The sequence below is a fragment of the Megascapheus bottae genome, chromosome 19, assembly GCF_031878675.1.
Source record: "Megascapheus bottae isolate mThoBot1 chromosome 19, mThoBot2.hap1, whole genome shotgun sequence".
In the NCBI taxonomy this organism is placed as follows: Eukaryota; Metazoa; Chordata; class Mammalia; order Rodentia; family Geomyidae; genus Megascapheus; species Megascapheus bottae.
Window position 1 is genome coordinate 45189549 of NC_143527.1, and position 18532 is coordinate 45208080.

Below are 18532 nucleotides of genomic sequence, written 5' to 3' on the forward strand. Positions count from 1 at the left end.
TGATGGTGCTAAAGCACTTCTTCGCTCTTCTCTCCACTTAATTGATGCTAATAATTAAGCAATTTGGGGAATTCCCTAGAAATGGCTAGGAGTCCTTTGGAGAGTTGTTTATTCAGTGGGATCTTGTTTCCTTTCTTGTAAAATTGGGTGCCTAAATACCATCCTTGAGTATTTATCTGTAAAATATTACAAGTAATCTGAAAAGCACTTCCCATTGCGATGGGCAAATTGTATATAGTATGTTTTTTGTTATAAGTTACAGTCCTTGACATCATCTTTATGGTAACAATAAAATGCATGAAGAATAAGAAAAGATAAACGACAGTTACTGGTGTGTACGTTTTTACTTCTTCTCTAGGTTTATATTCTCTAGCATGGAACATGGGTTCTGTTAGCAGACTGTAACATCAGTAACTACATACACTAGTAGCACTTATACAGAGCGTGGAGAATGTTCCCCAGTCCACGGTGGTGTGCTGTCCTGTGGTGAAGCTGGTGTTGGCTCATCATATCACAGCAAGAAAGGCTGAGGTCATCAGAGCTCTTTTCCAGATAAATCATGACCCTCAAGTCTAGGCCCCACCTGGAAAACTCTGTACCTTAGATTAGAGGAAAGTTTTCTTTGGCTCCTGATTTTATCACCACCTTAAAATAATGAAAGAAAATGTTCATATATTCCTAGCAGTTACTTGTGTACATTTACAATAAACAGGAACTGAGTTTCTGAAGGAGCAGCCAACCATCCCAACACAGATGGCTTTCACCATGTTTTGTTCATCTATGGAATGCTAGAATGCCCTGATGGTGATGTCAACCACTAGTGTGTGTGTGTGTGTGTGTGTGTGTGTGTGTGTGTGTGTGTGTGTGTGTGTGTGTGTGTGTGTCCACTTTTCTGAAATTGTATCTGCTTTTTCACTCCATTAGGGAGAAACTCTGAAGCCTGGGCAGGACACAGCTTCCCCAGAGAAATGCCTAGGCGACCTGTCATGCCTATGCTTTTCCTGGCATGAGCTGCCTTGTATCTGGCAGCAGTGAAGATCTGAGACCTTCTTGAAGACAGGGACAAGGGCACAGAGGTGTCGTAAGGACAGTGATCAGCCTGTAGGTGCAGCTGTGTCGTATGTCTAGGCAGATCCCTGTACCTTTGGGCTGGTGCCAAAAGCACTCAGGCTTCAAGGGTCCACTTGACCACTGCAGGGGGCAAGAAGAGAACCAGGAGAATTGGACTTGGAGTCCCTCCTCACTGACCTGCAAAGCACCCCAGTGTAACTCAACATGGCAGGAAGATGAAGCAAAAAGTAGGGGGTGTTTCTGCAAACCTAAATAGTAGTCAGTGAGAGCATGATGGTCTCGGATTCTGGTGAATAGTTATAGTCTAGAAGTCATGAAGGAAAGGCTAATCCCACTGCCGCAGTGGAAGCAGTGGAACAACTGGATGCCACTCTTAGGTTTTAGGATGCTGTTCTCTGGTGAATCTGCCCTTGATATTTCAGCTGCTTGAGTCTAGGGTCTGAGATGTCCTCAAAGGGCAGAAGGAAAGCTGAGCACTGGTGGGATCATGCCTGTACGCCTAGCTATTAAGCAGGCTGAGAGCCATTAAGGAGGATTGTGATTCAAAGCCAGCCCAGGCAGAAAAATCCCATAAAACTCTTATTTCTGATTAACTAGCAAAATGCCGTATTTAGCGGTATGGTTCAAATCGTAGAGCACAAGCCTTAAACAGAACCTAAGTGAAAGCATGAGTTCATGAGTTCAAGCCCCAGTTCTGGTACTACCATCACTACCCTTCCCCCGCCTCAACAAACCACCGCAACAAACTGCAGTATGAAAATAAAGTATTATTAAGTGTGTTCAGAGAGAGAAGAATGGCTGGGTTTTGTTTTAAATATTAAATACGAGTCTGTTCTAATGACGATGGATATCTGATTGATCACTCTAGAATGACAGCTGTGCTTTCACTTTTATACAAAACAGTGCGTTTGGCTGCCCATATTCAGACATGAACTTGAAGAAGGAGGTCACAATTCCTGACGGCCTGAGAGAACAAACACAGGCAGATGCTTCCCATTCCACACTGAAAAGCCTCTGCGGTCTGAACTTCAATGGGAAACATGCAAAGGTGAACACTCAGTCCAGGTAAGAAGCTTTTGGAAAAATGCAAGCCAGCGAGTGAACCACGTAGACTAATAAAAGAAAAATTCTATTGTTTGTTCCTGATATAGTATCAAAATAATAATAATTTCACCAGCACTTATTATAGACAGTGGCTCACAGAATTTACCTAGGCTTAAAATATTTTCTGTTGAATCATCCTGAGATATATGGATATGCCTTCTTGCAAATGCATAAGTAATCAGTAAAAAATGTATCTCATCTGTAGATTCTAGAAGATTCCCTTTCATCTTGCAAATGTCTTTCTTCCATCCAACTCTTTTCACCGTCACAGCAGGATTTTCCTCTCCTGTTTGTTTCTGGCCTTTGTCATCTCAGATCTGGACATACGTGAGATACGATGTCTGATTCTGAGTAGTTTCCATTTTGATAGCACAATGCTCTTTTGTTTCTCAATATCATCTCAAAGAATAACTTCTCCATTTTTATTTCACTATAATTATTTTCCAAATAAGTGTATACTTTGAATAGAAACTTATCAGATGACTTTTAGCTTTAGTAAGCCAGCAGATAATATCTGTTCTCTGAAATGTTCTGCACTCAGGGCTAGGAATTACAAACACAGGCAAATTCAATGAATGGTAAATAATTTGGGACCAGACAAGGACTGAGCGGAAAAGGACTATGCAGAGAAGTGACATGTACGTGAAAGGTGTCATGTCTGAAGCTTTGAGGACCCTCCACTCTGCCTGTTTGAGCATTGTTGTTTCCTCTAAGCCTCAGAGCCTGGTTCTTTCCATTGACAAGTGGGAGTGAGTTTTCCCCAAGACAAAACAACCTTCTTTCTGCCAGTTCACACTCAGCCCCAGCAGGACAGGATTTCTTTCCCCCTCCCGCTCTCCCCCCTAAGCCCCCAGAAGGTGAGGCCTGTTCATCTGACTGCTAAGGTATACACTTACAAGGCTTTTCTACCATGATTATGGATTTTCTTTTCTTTTCCCTTTTTTCTGTGCAAATATTTTAGAAGATTTGGGTGATTTTATTTTTGATAAGTAGCTTTTAAAAAAAAATGATGGCTCTGTACACCATTGTAAGCTAGCCTACTCTCTGGCACATGATCTATTTTGTATAAGCACACATGCCTCTATTTTTATAGTTGTATCTTGCATTTTTATTATTTGTTGCACACCCACTCCCCCTGTGGAAACTTCACAGGGTCTCGTTGTTCTTTGCTGCCTGTTTCTACCCACGCTGTTTACAATTCAAGGAGTTTACAGCTTGTACATCTTTTCCATTTCCTCCTTGAAGGAGATTTGTTTTTTCTTTCTTTGTATTTAACTGTTTCCCAAAGTCTAGGACTTACTTATTCCAGAATCAGAGTCCAGGCCATCCATTTTCCTCCATTCTCTTCACTACGTTCTGTTGTATTTTTCCCCAAATACAAACTCAGTCACTCTCTCTTATAAATATTTGAGACATTCATCCTCAATGTCAAAAGCCACAGAGTCTAAGCAGATCTTTGAACTGCTTTAAAAATTATTACAGTCATGTTTTCTCAGAGGTTAACTAAGTTATACTTTCCAGCCAACACAGAGATCTTGTCCTCATCTTAAAGGTCTCTTTGGAATTTTCCTTTTACAATATATTATTGTACTTATTTTTTTTCCTGTTTTTGAAAGGGTTCTACACTGAAATATATATCAAGAAGATATACTACAGCTAGAAAGTAGAGAGTTAGTTGATAATCAAACAGAAATTCACAGATGATCCAATTCTGCCCAATGCTATTTTATGTCCTTACGGAATTTTGTAAGTAAAAGTAGCTGGAAGAGATGGGGTACCACACAGTGTACCCCCTGAATCCTTCTTCTGCGGTCACTTCTTTATCCCAAAGCTATCCCGGTCTTCCTTTTCTTGTCAATATGATGATGTCTGGACACAAAATATTAGCAGACACAGATGTGCAGTCATTGAATCCACCTCCATCTTTTTGGCATTCTGTTGGTGGTTCTAAATTCTACAGTGAGGAAAGAAGGACAAGGAAACCGCCATGGCATGGTTCTGTGCACAGGCTCTCCGAGCTTGTCTCACTTCCCTTCAGTGCTTCCCTGAGCTGTCTTCCCATCAGCCGGAATCGTTTGCTGTTGAAATCACAAGGTAGTAATGCAGGTGAAGAGGAACCTTAAAGTTTCATCTCTTTTCTTCTACCTGCTGAAGAGAAGTAATTGTTTCCTTGGCTTCTTCCCTAGGATAAGGTTTGAATTTACACTGGTGAAAGCTAGGCCTAGTGTTTCTATTGGCTATCTAGTGATTTTCTCCTCCAGAGTTCTGTACAGGCCTTGGATAACATTGTAGGAACTTGTTATTTGTCACTTCAGAGTCTCAAGACATCCTACAATTTCAGTATTTTTTCCTAAAAACAATTACATTTATGGTAGTTGGGAGAATTTATCTTTTCCTCAACCACATCTCCATTGTATGATTACTTTTAAAACATAGATTTCCACCTATATTAATCTTTATATGGGGTTATTATAGGATTATACATACATTTATGACTCTAGTACAGGATTTAGTAGCAAAAATAGTCTATTTCTATTCAAGGGGGCGGGGGTTTGGCAGTGCTGGCCAAACTTAGGACCTCATGTTTACTAGACAAGTGCTCAAACACTTGAGGCATGTTCTAGTGCTTTGGCTTTTAGTTTGATTTTTAGTTTTCCAGATCTCATCTGTTGCTTGAGTCTAACCAGACTCTGAGCTTGTCCATTTCGCCCTGGACCGTGATCCTACTCAATGTCCTGAGTAACTGGGATCATAGTTATGAATTACCATGCTTGGCACTAGGTTTACATTTTTGAATAGTCATATTTTAAATGTACATATACAACATGCTAATAACTGATTGCAAATTTTATATTTAACACAGCCAGCATTCTTGTTATGTTAGACACAATAGCTTACAGTTGGTAAAAGCTAGCATATGTATAGCTTATATAACATATATACACATATATGTACACACACACACATATGTGTGTGCATTCTTTTTTCAGTTCATGTGTGCTGATAGAGTAAGTCATGAATTATCCATGGTTCATTAAGTGGAGGTGAGTGGCCTCATGCTTGACATCGTTAGTTTATGTCTATACTCCACAGGAAAATTTATCATACCGTTTATAGCTTACCCATACAGTATCCTCAGAGTTTCCTACAATCTTAATAATGTAGGCAAAATAGAGATTATTGTTATTTCATAGTGCCATACATGTCAAAAATGCCATATTTAGGAAGTAGAGACCTGTTTCGATCATTTTAGGTTCCGACATAGCTCTTGTGGTTATGTCTAGTCTAGCATATTTCTACACAACAAAATCACAGTGACACCAGGATGAACAATAATGATATCCTACAGTACCATTGGTCTAAACTGTTTCTATAATAGCAGCCTGTATAGAGTAGTTGTATTTTTTAAATCTAAGTTCAGAAGGGATGTGAACACAGGACTTCTTAATTTCAAATCCCATGCACATTTTGAATACATTAGACTAGCAGAAAGAAAGGCCTTGAAAACGCCTGGCTAGATTTATATAGACTACTTGTTATTAATGTATAGGATTCTCTGGGTCATCTTACTATGATTTTTTTTGCTAATTTTGTGAAAATAGAACTATTGAAAACACCACATTCCTATTTATCTCTACTCATGTTTCCAGCTTGAACACACTTCATTATAAATTGCATCTATAATAAGAGGGTAAATCTAGAGTCATTAAAACATTGTCATCAGAAACAAAATATCTTTGCAATGTGAGAGTTCCTGTATTATTTGTCAGCTGCTCCTTCATCCCAAGAGGGTCTTATACTCCTGCCTCCCCCACCCACCTGAGTCTCCTTAGAAGTTTCTGCCTCCCAAAGCAGTGTACACTTTAATATTAAATTTCAAACAACTGATAACACACAATCCATTGAAATACCAGCCAATGGGATTAAGATAACATTAAAAAATAAAGCTCACTTTGTTTGCACTAGTGCCTGCCATCTTATGAGTTTTTTGCATTTCTCTGAGGCTGATATTGGTCATGGAAATGGCTGGGGGAAATTACAGTAATCAGAGTGAACATCACACAGTGGAATCAGTCCTTACTGATTACGATAATAAATTGCATTGTCACGAGCCAACTCCTTTATTATTTGCTCCAGCCCAATCACCATAGAATACTTTCTACTAGGGCTGCTCTCAGATTTCCAACAGGGCTAGCTGTTTTGTCCCCATGTGAACCTTCCAAGTCAGTTAAGAGGTGTGCTCTAATCTACTGAGTTTCCCTTGCTTCTTTTGCTAGCATGGTGATGTCCACTCAGTGTCCCCTTTGTCCTTGTCACGTCACTGTAGTCCTCAGCATTGTTTCTATTCCAGCACAGTCTCTGTTCACATCCTTCCTTCCCACAGTTTCTCCTGTCCCTGAGTCTCACCTCTACCTGAAAGGGTTTTTTTTGGTTTGATTTTTTATTTTTGTTTTTGTGCTGGTCCTATAGCTTGACTCAGGGCCTTTCTTCTATCCCTGAGCATTTTTGCTTATGGCTACCACTCTATCACATGAGCCACACACAGCTCAACTGCCAGGTTTCTGGTGATTCTTTGGAAATGAGAGTCTGACAGACTTTCCTTCCCAGGCTGCCCTGGAAACCTCGATCCTCAGATCTCAGGCTCCTGTGCAGTTGGAATTACAGGTGTGAACTTCTGACATCTGGCTTATCTAGAAGCTTTTAAAGCATTTCCAACTTTTAAGAGATTCTGGGAAAGAGAGAACCAGTTCTGATGTCTCTATGTTTCTGACACCTGGTAGGTATTGAAGAAATTAGAGGGGTTTTGAGCAACCATTGTGGCCAGGGTTGTGGTTGGTCCTGGGATACAGACTCTAGGAAGAGTCAACTCCACTCTTGTCTTCAGACTCCTCTGGCCTTTGGGTTTGTGCCACACAGGACAAGCTTTTTTTTTTGCCAGTCCTGGGGCTTAAGCTCAGGGACTGAGTACTGTCCTTGGGCTTTCTCAAGGCTAGAGATCTACCAGTTGAGCCAAAGCACCACTTTTTCTATGTATGTGGTACCAAGGAATCAAACCCCTTCATGCATGCTAAGCAGGCACTCTACCACTAGACCAAATTCCCAACCCCAGGACAGCTTATTTTTTGTGTCCTCATGTACTGATTTTAGTACTTTTGATGTAGGAACCTCATTTTCTTAAAATGGTTATGGACTACTAAAGGAAAGAAGCACTGTTTTTGGTGTGTGTGTGTGTGTGTGTGTGTGTGTGTGTGTGTGTGTGTGTGTGTGTGTGTGTGTGTTTTGTTGTTGTTGTTGTTGTTTTTCCCCAATACAGTTGATATTATAAGTTCTTGGTATGTTTGGGTTCATTCAGTCAGTTATAAATGTTTTGCCTATACATGATGTATAGGATATATTGGTTGTCTGTGAGAAGGCTCATGTTAGTATTTAATTTAGGTATATAGCTATGGCTATTGGTGGGCTTATGTGACCTGACATATACTAGAGCCTATTGAAATAGGCTCAGATCCTTTTACTGAGTTGATTTTAAAAACATCAGTTTAAAAATCTTGCTGTCTCACAAGTTGTAGCTGGGTATATACTACTCATCCTGGCATCCAACATAAAATCCAGACCTTCACTCATTTAGTCTGAGATAACAATGAGCAGTAGAGGTGAATTAATACCCTTAATAAACAAAACATAATCCAAGCATGAGTAGAACACCCAGGATTCTTCACCCTTCTACCTGCAGGATCCTCCTTCTGGAGGTTGTTGCTTGACAGCATAACCTTTTGGGCACTCAGAAGCCTCCCACGCTCCTCACCTGCAGCTGGACTCCGAGGAACCTCTAACCAGATGCAATAATCTGAGAGCATTCTGATGACAAAGGACTCAGGAGTTTAACCCAATTTCTTCAGTGTAAAAGGAGACCAAAGGCAAACAGCTGCGTTCTCTCACTGACCCCCTTGGTGGTATCGATTTGGACCTGCCTTCCTGCTGTAGTTCTGCTTTGAGATTTCATACCACTGCCTAGCCAGACTTTGAGAAAATAACAGAACAGGATTGACTTTTGTCATTTGGGATATCTAATAACACCTCTCAGATCCTAAAATTAGAGATATCCGTTCATCCATTTCAATATGCATCTGTTAAATAAATATTTAGAATGGTACCATTCCAAACTCTGGTAGAAGAGCAGTGAGCAGTCATCCAGAAATCCTTAGTCAGTTCTGTTCTGTTCTTATTATTAAGAAATACTACCCAGGCTGGGAGTTGGGCCTAGTGGTAGAGTGCTTGCCTAGCATACACGAAGACCCAGGTTCAATTCTCAGTACCACATACATAGAAAAAAAAGCTGGAAGTGGTTCTGAGGCTCAAGTGGTAGAGCTTTAGCTTTGAGAAAGTTCAAGGACAGTGCTCAGGGCCTTGAGCTCAAGCCTAAGACTGGCAAAAAGAAAAAGAAAGAAAAACTACCCAAGCACAGGTAGGTGGCTTTATTCCCCATAGACTTGTCAGCAGGTGTGTACTCATTCAGCAGGTGCACCCAAGTATTCTGGTGGGGTCACAGTGATGGGAAGTAGTGTGCAAGATGCCAGCCATGTGGGGATGAGCCAATGGGATGGATGCAAGAAGAAAGGAAGTGAAGCACCCAAGAAGAGAAAGTCCACAGGCTGTGATAAGTGCCATGACAAAGTCCTACAGCATGTTATAATGACAGCAGTTACCTGACAGTGTCCTCAAGATAGACAGCAGGCCCACACCATTAAGGAATGGAAAAAGAGGCTCTGTTGAACATTTTGCAGATTAGAAATGAAGCCAGTAGTGTCACATTCAGCTCAGGAACTTGGAAACTGCAATGCCATCCAACGTTCCAGCTTTTTTTGGGGGAGGGGTGGGGGGTGCCTCTGCTAGGTCCCTTGGTTCCTTCCTTATAGTTCTGGTTTCCAAAGCAAATGAACAGTTCTGATGAAATGTTAGGAAGTACCAAGCTGGGCCTTAGTAGGGTCTTGAAAACTATATTTTTTTTCTGAGCTGATCCTTATAAGACAGTACATAATTTATTGTGAATCTCTGAATTTCTGGAATCCTCCCTTGGCTCAGGCCCTTGGTAATTAAATTCTGCAGAACATTGTGTCCTAAATCTGCATGGTTCCTCTCACATAAAGGAAATATTAGTGTTCCTGAACCCAGAAAAAGGAAAGGAGAATAAGAATAAGAAGAAGAAAAAGAAAAGGAAAAGGAAAAAGGGGAGGAGAAGGGGGGCAAGGAGCAGAAGGAGGAGGAGGAGAAGGAAGAAGAAAAAGTGGTGGTGGTGGAGGGGCGGGGGGAGAGGGAGGGTAGTGAAGGAGGAGGAGACCTCAGCTGCCTGAGCATAGCTGCATTTTTAAAAAATTTCTCATCTTCATTATCTGGCTCTAAAGTATTTTCCATTCACTAAAATAGTAAAGTTGGGACATCTAACATGATTTTATCCTCATTACTAAAGTGACACTTGTTTATTAGAAGGAAAATAGGAAATGGAGATGAGTAAAAATTAAACACATTTATAATAACCAGACCTTTTTCTATCAAACAGCATAACATAAGAGGCTTGTAAAATTTTAAGAAAATGTCCATGGAAGTAATTTAAGTGATACAGAGGTTTAAAAAAACTAAGAATATCTTATTCCCCATGGCTCTGCTCCTAGGATTTAAACTGAGGTTGCTAGTGTAGACACTGTCATCCATGCTATACCTCCTTCTTTTCATGTGTACATCTCCATATGAGTGTATACCTGCATACTTCCACCTTCAAAAGTATTCACATGATGTTCTAAAATTAATCTGCAGCCTATTTTCTTGTATTTAAGAATATGCCATGGATATATTGCCATGCCAACATAGATGGGACTAGTGCATCATTTTTGACAATTGTATTCATTGTATTTTATACCTTAGCTCATGAACCCTGTTTCTCTATTGATGGGTATTTTCTGGCATTCTTCTTGTAGAAAATGCCTTCTTGAGGATTTTCACATTGATGCCTTTAGTTGAAGATGCATTATACTGTCACCTTTCTAAAGGCTTAACTACTGTTTATTTACACACTACAATTATATTTACACACTACAATTAGATGATCCTTGAGAATAATTAATTCCATGGGTTCTTGGTCATTTGGCTGCTAAATGCTTATCCATATATGCATACATGGAAACAGAGAAAGTTGTTGCAGTCATGATTATCTGTTCCTGATTCCACATGCCTCTGCTCCCCTATCATATAACTCTTACCCTCTTCATCACCTCCCCATACCACATTCATACCCCTCTGGTTCCTTTGTTCTGAGGCCCAGCTCAGACCATTTGCTGAAATCATTACCTATTGTCTCTAACCTGTAAGAAAAATCCCTTCTTACTCTGCATTCCATAAATTGCCTGTTTATTGTAGCCATTTTCTTCAGTGTGCTGTGTGTAACAACTAGCTGGACAAGGTTCTCCCATGAGAGAATGCAACCTACAGTCAGGAAAATCTTAAAGGTATTGATTGGTTAGATTTGGAGAATTCACCCAAGAACCAAAGGCATAAGGGCTTGTTGCTTGCCTTCTGAGTCCCCTCATATTTTCTAAATCTATGAGGTTGCTTCAGCAATTTGGGGAAAAGCAGCAGTAAAACCGGTCACACGTGATACATTCGTTTAAACTTTATAGACCTCTTGCTCTGTTTCTCCAACAGAGTTCTGTGAACTTTTTTCTGTAAAAAGTCACATAGTAAATATTTTAAGTTTGTCCAGCTACAGAATCTGAGTTCTTTATCATTTTCCCATATTCTTTGCAAAAGGGCTACTCTGTGGGACCTAGTACCGGTGCTGTGTCTCCGGCACCCCTCTAGTAAGCTGATTCTTACCACCTAAGTATAAGCCAGATCTGTATTTTACATTCTCATTTAATGAAAGCCTCATGATTTAATGCATAGAGAATACACTGAAAATTGTGTGATTGAATTAATGGAAAATATTCTACAGATGACTAAGGATTTCTTTGATACAGTTTATTAAATGTATTATTTCACTAATTGCTCAGAACCAGGCAAAACATTTGCTACTGTCAGAAGCTAGCACTCCAGCAGTTTCAACATCCATTCTGGGTTACAGGCCCAGAAGCTAGGTCCTAAGCAGAAAGCATCCTGTGCAATGTCCCTCTTCTTTATCTCAGGGGTGCTGGCAGGGGGAGGGAGTGTTGCAGTGCAACCAAGCAGAACCCACACAGGTTTGATCCAAAGATGGGAGTTCTACAGAGATGTTTCCTTTTCATAGAGTCTTAATCTATTATTCTTCTTGACTATTTTTTTTTCTTTTGCTGTGTATATGACACCGAGGAATTGAACCCGGGTCTTAGTGCATGCTAGGCAAGCACTCTACCACTAGGCTAAACTCCTGGCCCAATCTATTATGATTCTTAATCTCTTAATCAGAGATAGATAATCGATGGATATGTAACTGATGTGTGACTATCCCACAATGTATTTCTGCCATGATCTCTGTGCTTCTCCAACATATACAATTAAATGATCTCAATTCATGCACATATCTTTTAGGTTACTATGGAAGGTGTTGGTAATTTCCTCATCTGCAACCAAATTTAAATGATATTTTCAAGAGCAGCTCAAAGGCTCATCTTTGAGGATATCAAATGAGAGAAAGCAGACCTCTGCAGAAAGGGACTCCATATACAAACCAAAGTATTATGATTTATTTAGGTAAAAGTTCCGTCATTATGATGGAGTATGAACCTGAAGTTTCAATGAGGTATCATGATAAGTTCCAAAATTAGCCCCCACTGCATACTGCAAACCTGGAGAAGTTAATTAATTCTCTGACATTCAGCAATGTAACAAGATTACTTTACCTAGTTGCTTGAGCACAACGTCTGCAACCTCCTGATTAATATAGTAAGTGCCGAAATCATCCAGAGCAATTATTTACCCATACACCATTCTGCACTCACTATCCTGGATAGTCCTTGCTCAGAATCTGAAGATATTATTCTCTGGAGAAACATAGAGATTTCTTATTACAACAGAATGAGAGCAGGGTAAGACATATACATTTCAGATTTTTAAAGTTTCTGGAAAAATCATAGATTTATTAAAATCCTAAACTAAAGAACAATTTTAATAAGATTGTGTTCACAGGGCTTGGAGTTTGGCCTAGTGGTAGAGTGCTTGCCTAGCATGCATGAGGACCCAGGTTCAATTCCTTGGTACCACATACTTAGAAAAAAAAAGCCAGAAGTGGTGCTGAGGCTCAAGTGGTAGAGCTTTAGCCTTGAGAAAGTCCAAGGACAGTGCTCAGGCCCTGAGCTCATGGCCCAGGACTGGCAAAAAAAAAAAAAGATTGTGTTCACAAATTCACTATCATTTGCCCTGTGATATCTGTTTAAGTTTATGCTGTTATCATGATTTATTCCTACCTCACAGCATAATGAATCCAGATTTTATTTCTGTTCTTTGTCCAGAGTTGTACAGCAGGCAAAGGGCTTGAAAATCAAAGGAAAAGAAGATGTTGACCTGGATCATCTCTTCAGAGGTAAAAACAAAATGTAGCAAAAATGCAGAATATGTTTTTTGTTGTCTGAAATGTCTTGTCTGCTTCACTGGCTCTATTTATTATTCTGGTAGGAAGAAGGGGGTAGAGGGAAAGGACCAGATTTAAAAGCAAAAGTCTCATGTCCTGGTCCTAAACTTGTAGAGTGTTATTTTACTGTCCAATTCTCCTCTCTTTCTCTGTCTCTCTGTTTCTCTTTCTCTGTCTCTCTCTTTCTCTTTCTCTGTCTCTGTCTCTATCTTTCTGTCTCTCTCTGTGTCTCTGTCCCTTTCCCTCTCTCTCAGTCTCTCCCTCTCCCTCCCCCTCCCCCCTCCCCCTCTCTGTCTCTCTGTCTCTCTCTGTCTGTCTCTCTCTGTCTCTCTCTCTGCCTCTGTCTCTGTCTGCCTCTCTCTGTGTCTGTCTGTCTGTCTGTCTCTCTCTCTCTCTCTCTCTCTCTCTCTCTCTCTCTCTCTCTCTCTCTCTCTCTCTCTCTCTCTCTCTCTCTCTCTCGTCCTGGGACTTGAACTTAGGACCTGAGCACTGTCCTTGGGTTTCCTTAAGACTAGAGCTCTATCACTTGAACCCAGGTTTTCGTGCATGCTATGAAAGCACTCTTACCACTAGGCCAAACTCCTGGCCCCTTTTCTCATTTTCAAAAGGGAAAAAATACCAGGTTGTCATCTCTATGATCCCTGTTCTGATAAAAACAGATCTGAAACTGTTGACATCAGGCTGTATGTTCAAATGTCTCTCTGCAGAAGGAGGAAGCTGGGGGTCTCTCTCTCTGATGTACATCATCAGTAAGTCTGACAAGAGGGCTGGGGAAGGCATAAGCATCACAGATCAGAAATTTGAGTCTAGGGAAAAGAATCCCATGTTTCCATTTAAATGTGTCCCTTCTCAGTGAATGTTCAATAGATAGAATATGGAGCGGTGTTGTATGGTTGCAAGCTAACAAGTAAGTTTTCCCTTGGCTGTCTTATTTTGGGGCCAATATTTTATTCTGGCCAGATGAAAACATTGGCCATTTGTAACTGGTGTCCTACATCTTTAGCTGCAGTCATTACATAAGTTTGTATCTCTCAGAACATCATGACAGAGGAAAATTAGTGAGTTTTCTGCTGACTTGTACAGAAGTGAAGTGAATAGCTCAGTTGGCTTGCATTTCTGCCTAGTTCCAACAATTACCTTCCTACATTTCTTAAGAGAAAAGGGGGCCAGGAGTGTGGCCTAGTGGTAGAATACTTACCTAGTGTGCAAGAAGCCCTGGATTCAATTCCTACTACCATATACACAGAAAATGCCAGAAGTGGTACTGTGGCTCAAGTGGTAGAGCGCTAGGCTTGAGAAAGCTCAAGGACAGTGAACAGGCCCTGAGTTCAAGCCCCAGGGCTGGATGGAGAGACAGGGGTAGGGAGGAAGGGAGAGAGGGAGGGAAAGGAAAGAAAGAAAGAAAGAAAGAAAGAAAGAAAGAAAGAAAGAAAGAAAGAAAGAAAGAAAGAAAGAAAGAAAGAAAGAGAAAGAAATGGAGTGTTGGTTGAGCGGTCACTGGACAAAAAAAAGGGTGTGATGTCTCCTCGCAAACTAAATTACACATTTCGATAGGCACAAAGCTTAGCCTAGGTTTGGAAGATCTTTGACTTTATCCCAATGACAAAGAGTAAGGGAGTTTCATCATCAAACAACAAGGAGGACAAGTTCCTTGGAATTGATTATGCAGCTATCTCTCATCAGAAGAATTTCTACACATCATAACCTGCTTGCTTTAAATAAACAACTGCTATTTTAGAAACTCCTCCATACAAATGTTCTCATCCTTTTTAACTAAGCCATCATTTCATAAGCTGCATATATTGGAGCCACAGAAGAAGATATATATATATATATGAAGTATCAATGTTTTAATTCATATTTTGACACTTTTGAAAATTTCTGCACTGAGTAATTATGTATACATTCCTGTTAAAACAGATACACATTTTTGTAGTTCACATAGTAAAAGTAGTAATGAGAATCATCCCCACCAAAATAGAAAATATCTCTAGCAAAATGCATTTGCATAATGTTGAAAGATGAAATTTCTCCTAACTTGTTCTTTTCAGTATAACTTGTGAAAAGTTTATGCCCATCTGCAATTATTTCTTCCTGTCTTTTCCGTGCTGATTTAACCACGTGGATTTCCTCACAAGCCCATCTCTGGGGGAAAAAATTGAGCAGTGTTGTCTGGACGGGCAGGGAGCATAAGGATGCAGTGCATCTCAGAAGGAGTCGAGTCCCCTTAACTGCATGAAAATATATAGGCTTTACCAACTCACACCTGTTTTCTAGCCAGATACCCAAAGTGCTTCTTCCCGTATCAGACCAATGCCTATGCTATGATCAATTTCATTTGCTCTCACAACCACAAAAAAGAAATGACACTAAATATTGCTCCCACTGTGACCTCACAGATTACTTTATAGTTCTCTTTCTTTTTCCTACTCCTATAAATCTGAAACAATTTCCTTTATCTTTCAGTTTTCTGTTTGTTTTTAAGTCTGACCATAAGTTGAAAAGAATGTCTTCTGTATTTATTAGGAGTCTTGGGTTTTGTTGTTGTTGTTTTAAGAAAAATGTGAGCTGAGGTATGTTCTCCATTTTTCCTTTGAGACGCGTCCCTTGGATTCTTCCAGATTGTACGCACACATGTATACATGTGCACACAGACTCAGATTTTCTTATCCTGGGCATGTTTTCAGAATTTCCTCTAACCCTGTCTAGTTGGGTGAATTCATATATTTAAGTAATTTCCCTTGACATTACTGGGATTTCAATACAGAGCCTCAAACTTGCTAGGCTGGAGCTCTGCCATTTGTGCCAAACCTCCAGCTCCATTTTGCTGGTTTTGTTTTTATTGTTGTTGTTTGTTTGTTTTTCGTTTGTTTGTTTTGTGGGTCATGAGGCTTGAACTCTGGGTCTGGGTGCTGTCCCTTAGCTCATCAGTTCAAGGCTAGCACCCTACCCTTGAGCCACAGCATCACTTCCCATTTTCTAGTAGTTAATTGGAGATCAGAGTTTCATGTTCTTTAGCGCCTGGACTGGCTTTGAACCTCGATCCTCAGATCTCAGACTCCTGAGTTTCTAGGATTACAGGCATGAGTTTCTGTGCCAGGATTGCTGATTGTTTTTGAGATAGGTCCTAACTGGAGAACATTTCTATAAGAGCTGGCATCCAGGGGCAAATCCTTTCACTCCTCGCTGCCTGAGTGTTTAGGATTACAAATGTGAGCCACTGGTACTTAGCACCATGTTTACATGGTAGAGCATTTGATTTGAAATAACTATGACTGGAAAATACAATGAAGAATTCTTTAAAAGCTACCCTTTTTATTCTTAGTGATCCCTATTGATCTCCAAAATTATTTTCCATGTCTATAATCCTAGCTACTCAGTAGGCTGTGATCTGCGGATCATAGTCAGCTAGGTCAGATAAATATGTGAGACTCTCATCTCCAATGAATTAGCAAAAAGCTGAAAATGGTGGTATGGCTGAAGTAATAGCATTTGAAAGTCCACAGTTCAACTCCTAGTACTAGCACCAAAAGAAAAAGAAAATGTCCGGCCAAGTAAAAGTTTTTATTGCTTTCTAATGCTACATTTGTTGAGGAAAGCATGATTAACTAAAAAAAAATATGTTTGATAGGTAAAAGAAATTTGCTTCCCTAATCTTTTTAAAATTTAATCTTAAAAATGCTTGGTACATAAGAAATGCACTTATTCCCTTACTTACGTAAGGTCATTTCCAACACAGTAACTTGTGTCACTATTGCACTGGTTCATCCTTTGTCCTCAGTCTCTCCATTTGGTTATTCCACATCCATTCTCCAAATCAGATACACCTCCTTGTCTTGCTTCTGTCATAGTTAACTTTGAGGCTAAACTTCTAGAATCACAGTACCAGATGCCCTGTACCAGGTTGAAGTTCAGCCCTGTGTCCTGCTCGAGCCCCAGAACTCACAGCTTCTTGGTATTTCTAAGAGTGATGTTGTCAGAGCCATGACATACTGGGGAATCTCTGTGGGAATGTGCCAGTTTGGGCTAACTGGTAATTTCTTTTAAATATTTATTATTTGAGGCTAAAATAGGTAACAATGCTCAGTCTTTAGTCTAAGGGTTCTCTAAATCCAAGCAGTTGAAAGAGGTGAATATTGTTAATAAATCCTTCATAGGTTCCCACTTTAAATGCCAGTGTTGAATCATGTGTGGGTGTATTGGATGGTCTGCTCGGTGCTGGAACAGAATGTCTCACATAAACACAGTTTCTAAGGATTCAGTCGGTAATTGTTGCTGGGTCCCATGCACTTGGTGGGAGCATGGGTTGTTCATCTCATGAAGATGTCTGAATCTGCTATGACTCCTCCAAAATCTGTCCGTAATGATCTGTTTTCTCTAACTGGGCCCCAGCTTCCAAGTTCCCAGCAATCTCCAAATCATGACAACAGCCAGTAATCAAGAGCTCAGCATAGGAGGCATGGCTGGGGGGTGGGGAGCACTACATATCAAATTGTAACTTCATAACTGTGGGCCTGATTCTCTTGTCACTCTGCAGTTTCTACCCTAATATATTTACTTAATGAAATGCCCTTTCATGAATACTTCATCTATTGTATTTAACACAGGAATATAGTATATATAGGAGCTGTTATATGTGCTCATTGGTGGTTACACATCTATAGGGATACTATCTAAAATGAAGTAATTAAGTTAACACTGTATACATTTTAAAGCCATGTATGATGGTACATGCCTATAATCCCAGCACAGTGGAGGCTGAAGCAGGAAGATTCTAAGTTTGAGACTAGTCTGAACTATGTAGTGAAACCTTATCTTACCCTCTTCTTCCTAAAGTTATGATCTGTAAAAATTATGAGTATTATTTCCAATCTTTCTTAAAATATCTCCAGCTTATTGCACTCATGACAGTGTTGATTGTGATTCTTCTACCTTTGCAAATAATGGCTTTTTGCTTCATTCATTTTGCCAATTTGAAAAATAACTTGAACGAATAATAAAAAGTATCATACATTTATTTTTATTTAAGAAGTGTTTTTATAATTTTTTCATGTTCTCTACCCTTAGCATATTTTATTGTTGCTTCTATTTAGAACAGGATTATATTACAAATTTCAACTCCTCCTCTGTTTTGTCTTTACTAGGAGATTTGTGTTTCTCCTTGTGGGCATCTTTTTGAACTAAAAATAAGTCCTATGCTATCTCATTTCTTTCATGTTTTTACTTCATGACTTCATGTTTATTCTAACATCTCATTGAGAAAATCTGTGGTATCCTATTTTTTACTTTCCAATCTCCATTGGGATATTGAACTTTATGTAAGGATTAAGGTAATATAGCAGCTTACCATTGTTTTCTGAATTATTTCAAAATCACTTTAAGATTATCCATCTTCTTTCAACTAATCCAAATATAATCTTCACATAGAAAGTTCTATCACAAACCAAAAACTTAAAAGCTTTATCGTGGGAAGAGTGTGTGTGTGTGTGTGTTTGTGTGTGCGCTTGAGAGAAACGGGAGGGGAAAGAGCGAGCACCCAGGATGCTCCCTGTAAGTGCTAAGTCAGTAAGTCCAGCTCAGGAGACAGTACAGGAGCCGCCAAAATGTTCTTCATCTGATGAAAAGATAACCAATGCATGGTTATAGGCATACAATGCAGTATTTGCTCAGCAGTAGATAGAGATGAGTACCAAAACAGCATGAAGGGAATTTTATTGCCTGTTTCTCAGTGAAGAAAAACCATTCTGGGAAACACCTGCT

The 18532-nt window shown here is 39.8% G+C and overlaps 1 protein-coding gene across 2 annotated transcripts in view; it reads left to right on the forward strand.

Moving 5' to 3' along the window:
* The window catches only part of L3mbtl4 (L3MBTL histone methyl-lysine binding protein 4), a 343139-nt gene that overhangs the window by 243205 nt on the left and 81402 nt on the right, over nucleotides 1–18532 (forward strand). For both annotated transcript variants that reach the window (XM_090353483.1, XM_090353484.1), the window contains 2 exons: nucleotides 1975–2136; nucleotides 12654–12724. In XM_090353483.1, the coding sequence (XP_090209609.1) occupies nucleotides 1975–2136; nucleotides 12654–12724 (233 nt within the window). The remainder of the gene's footprint in view (nucleotides 1–1974; nucleotides 2137–12653; nucleotides 12725–18532) is intronic.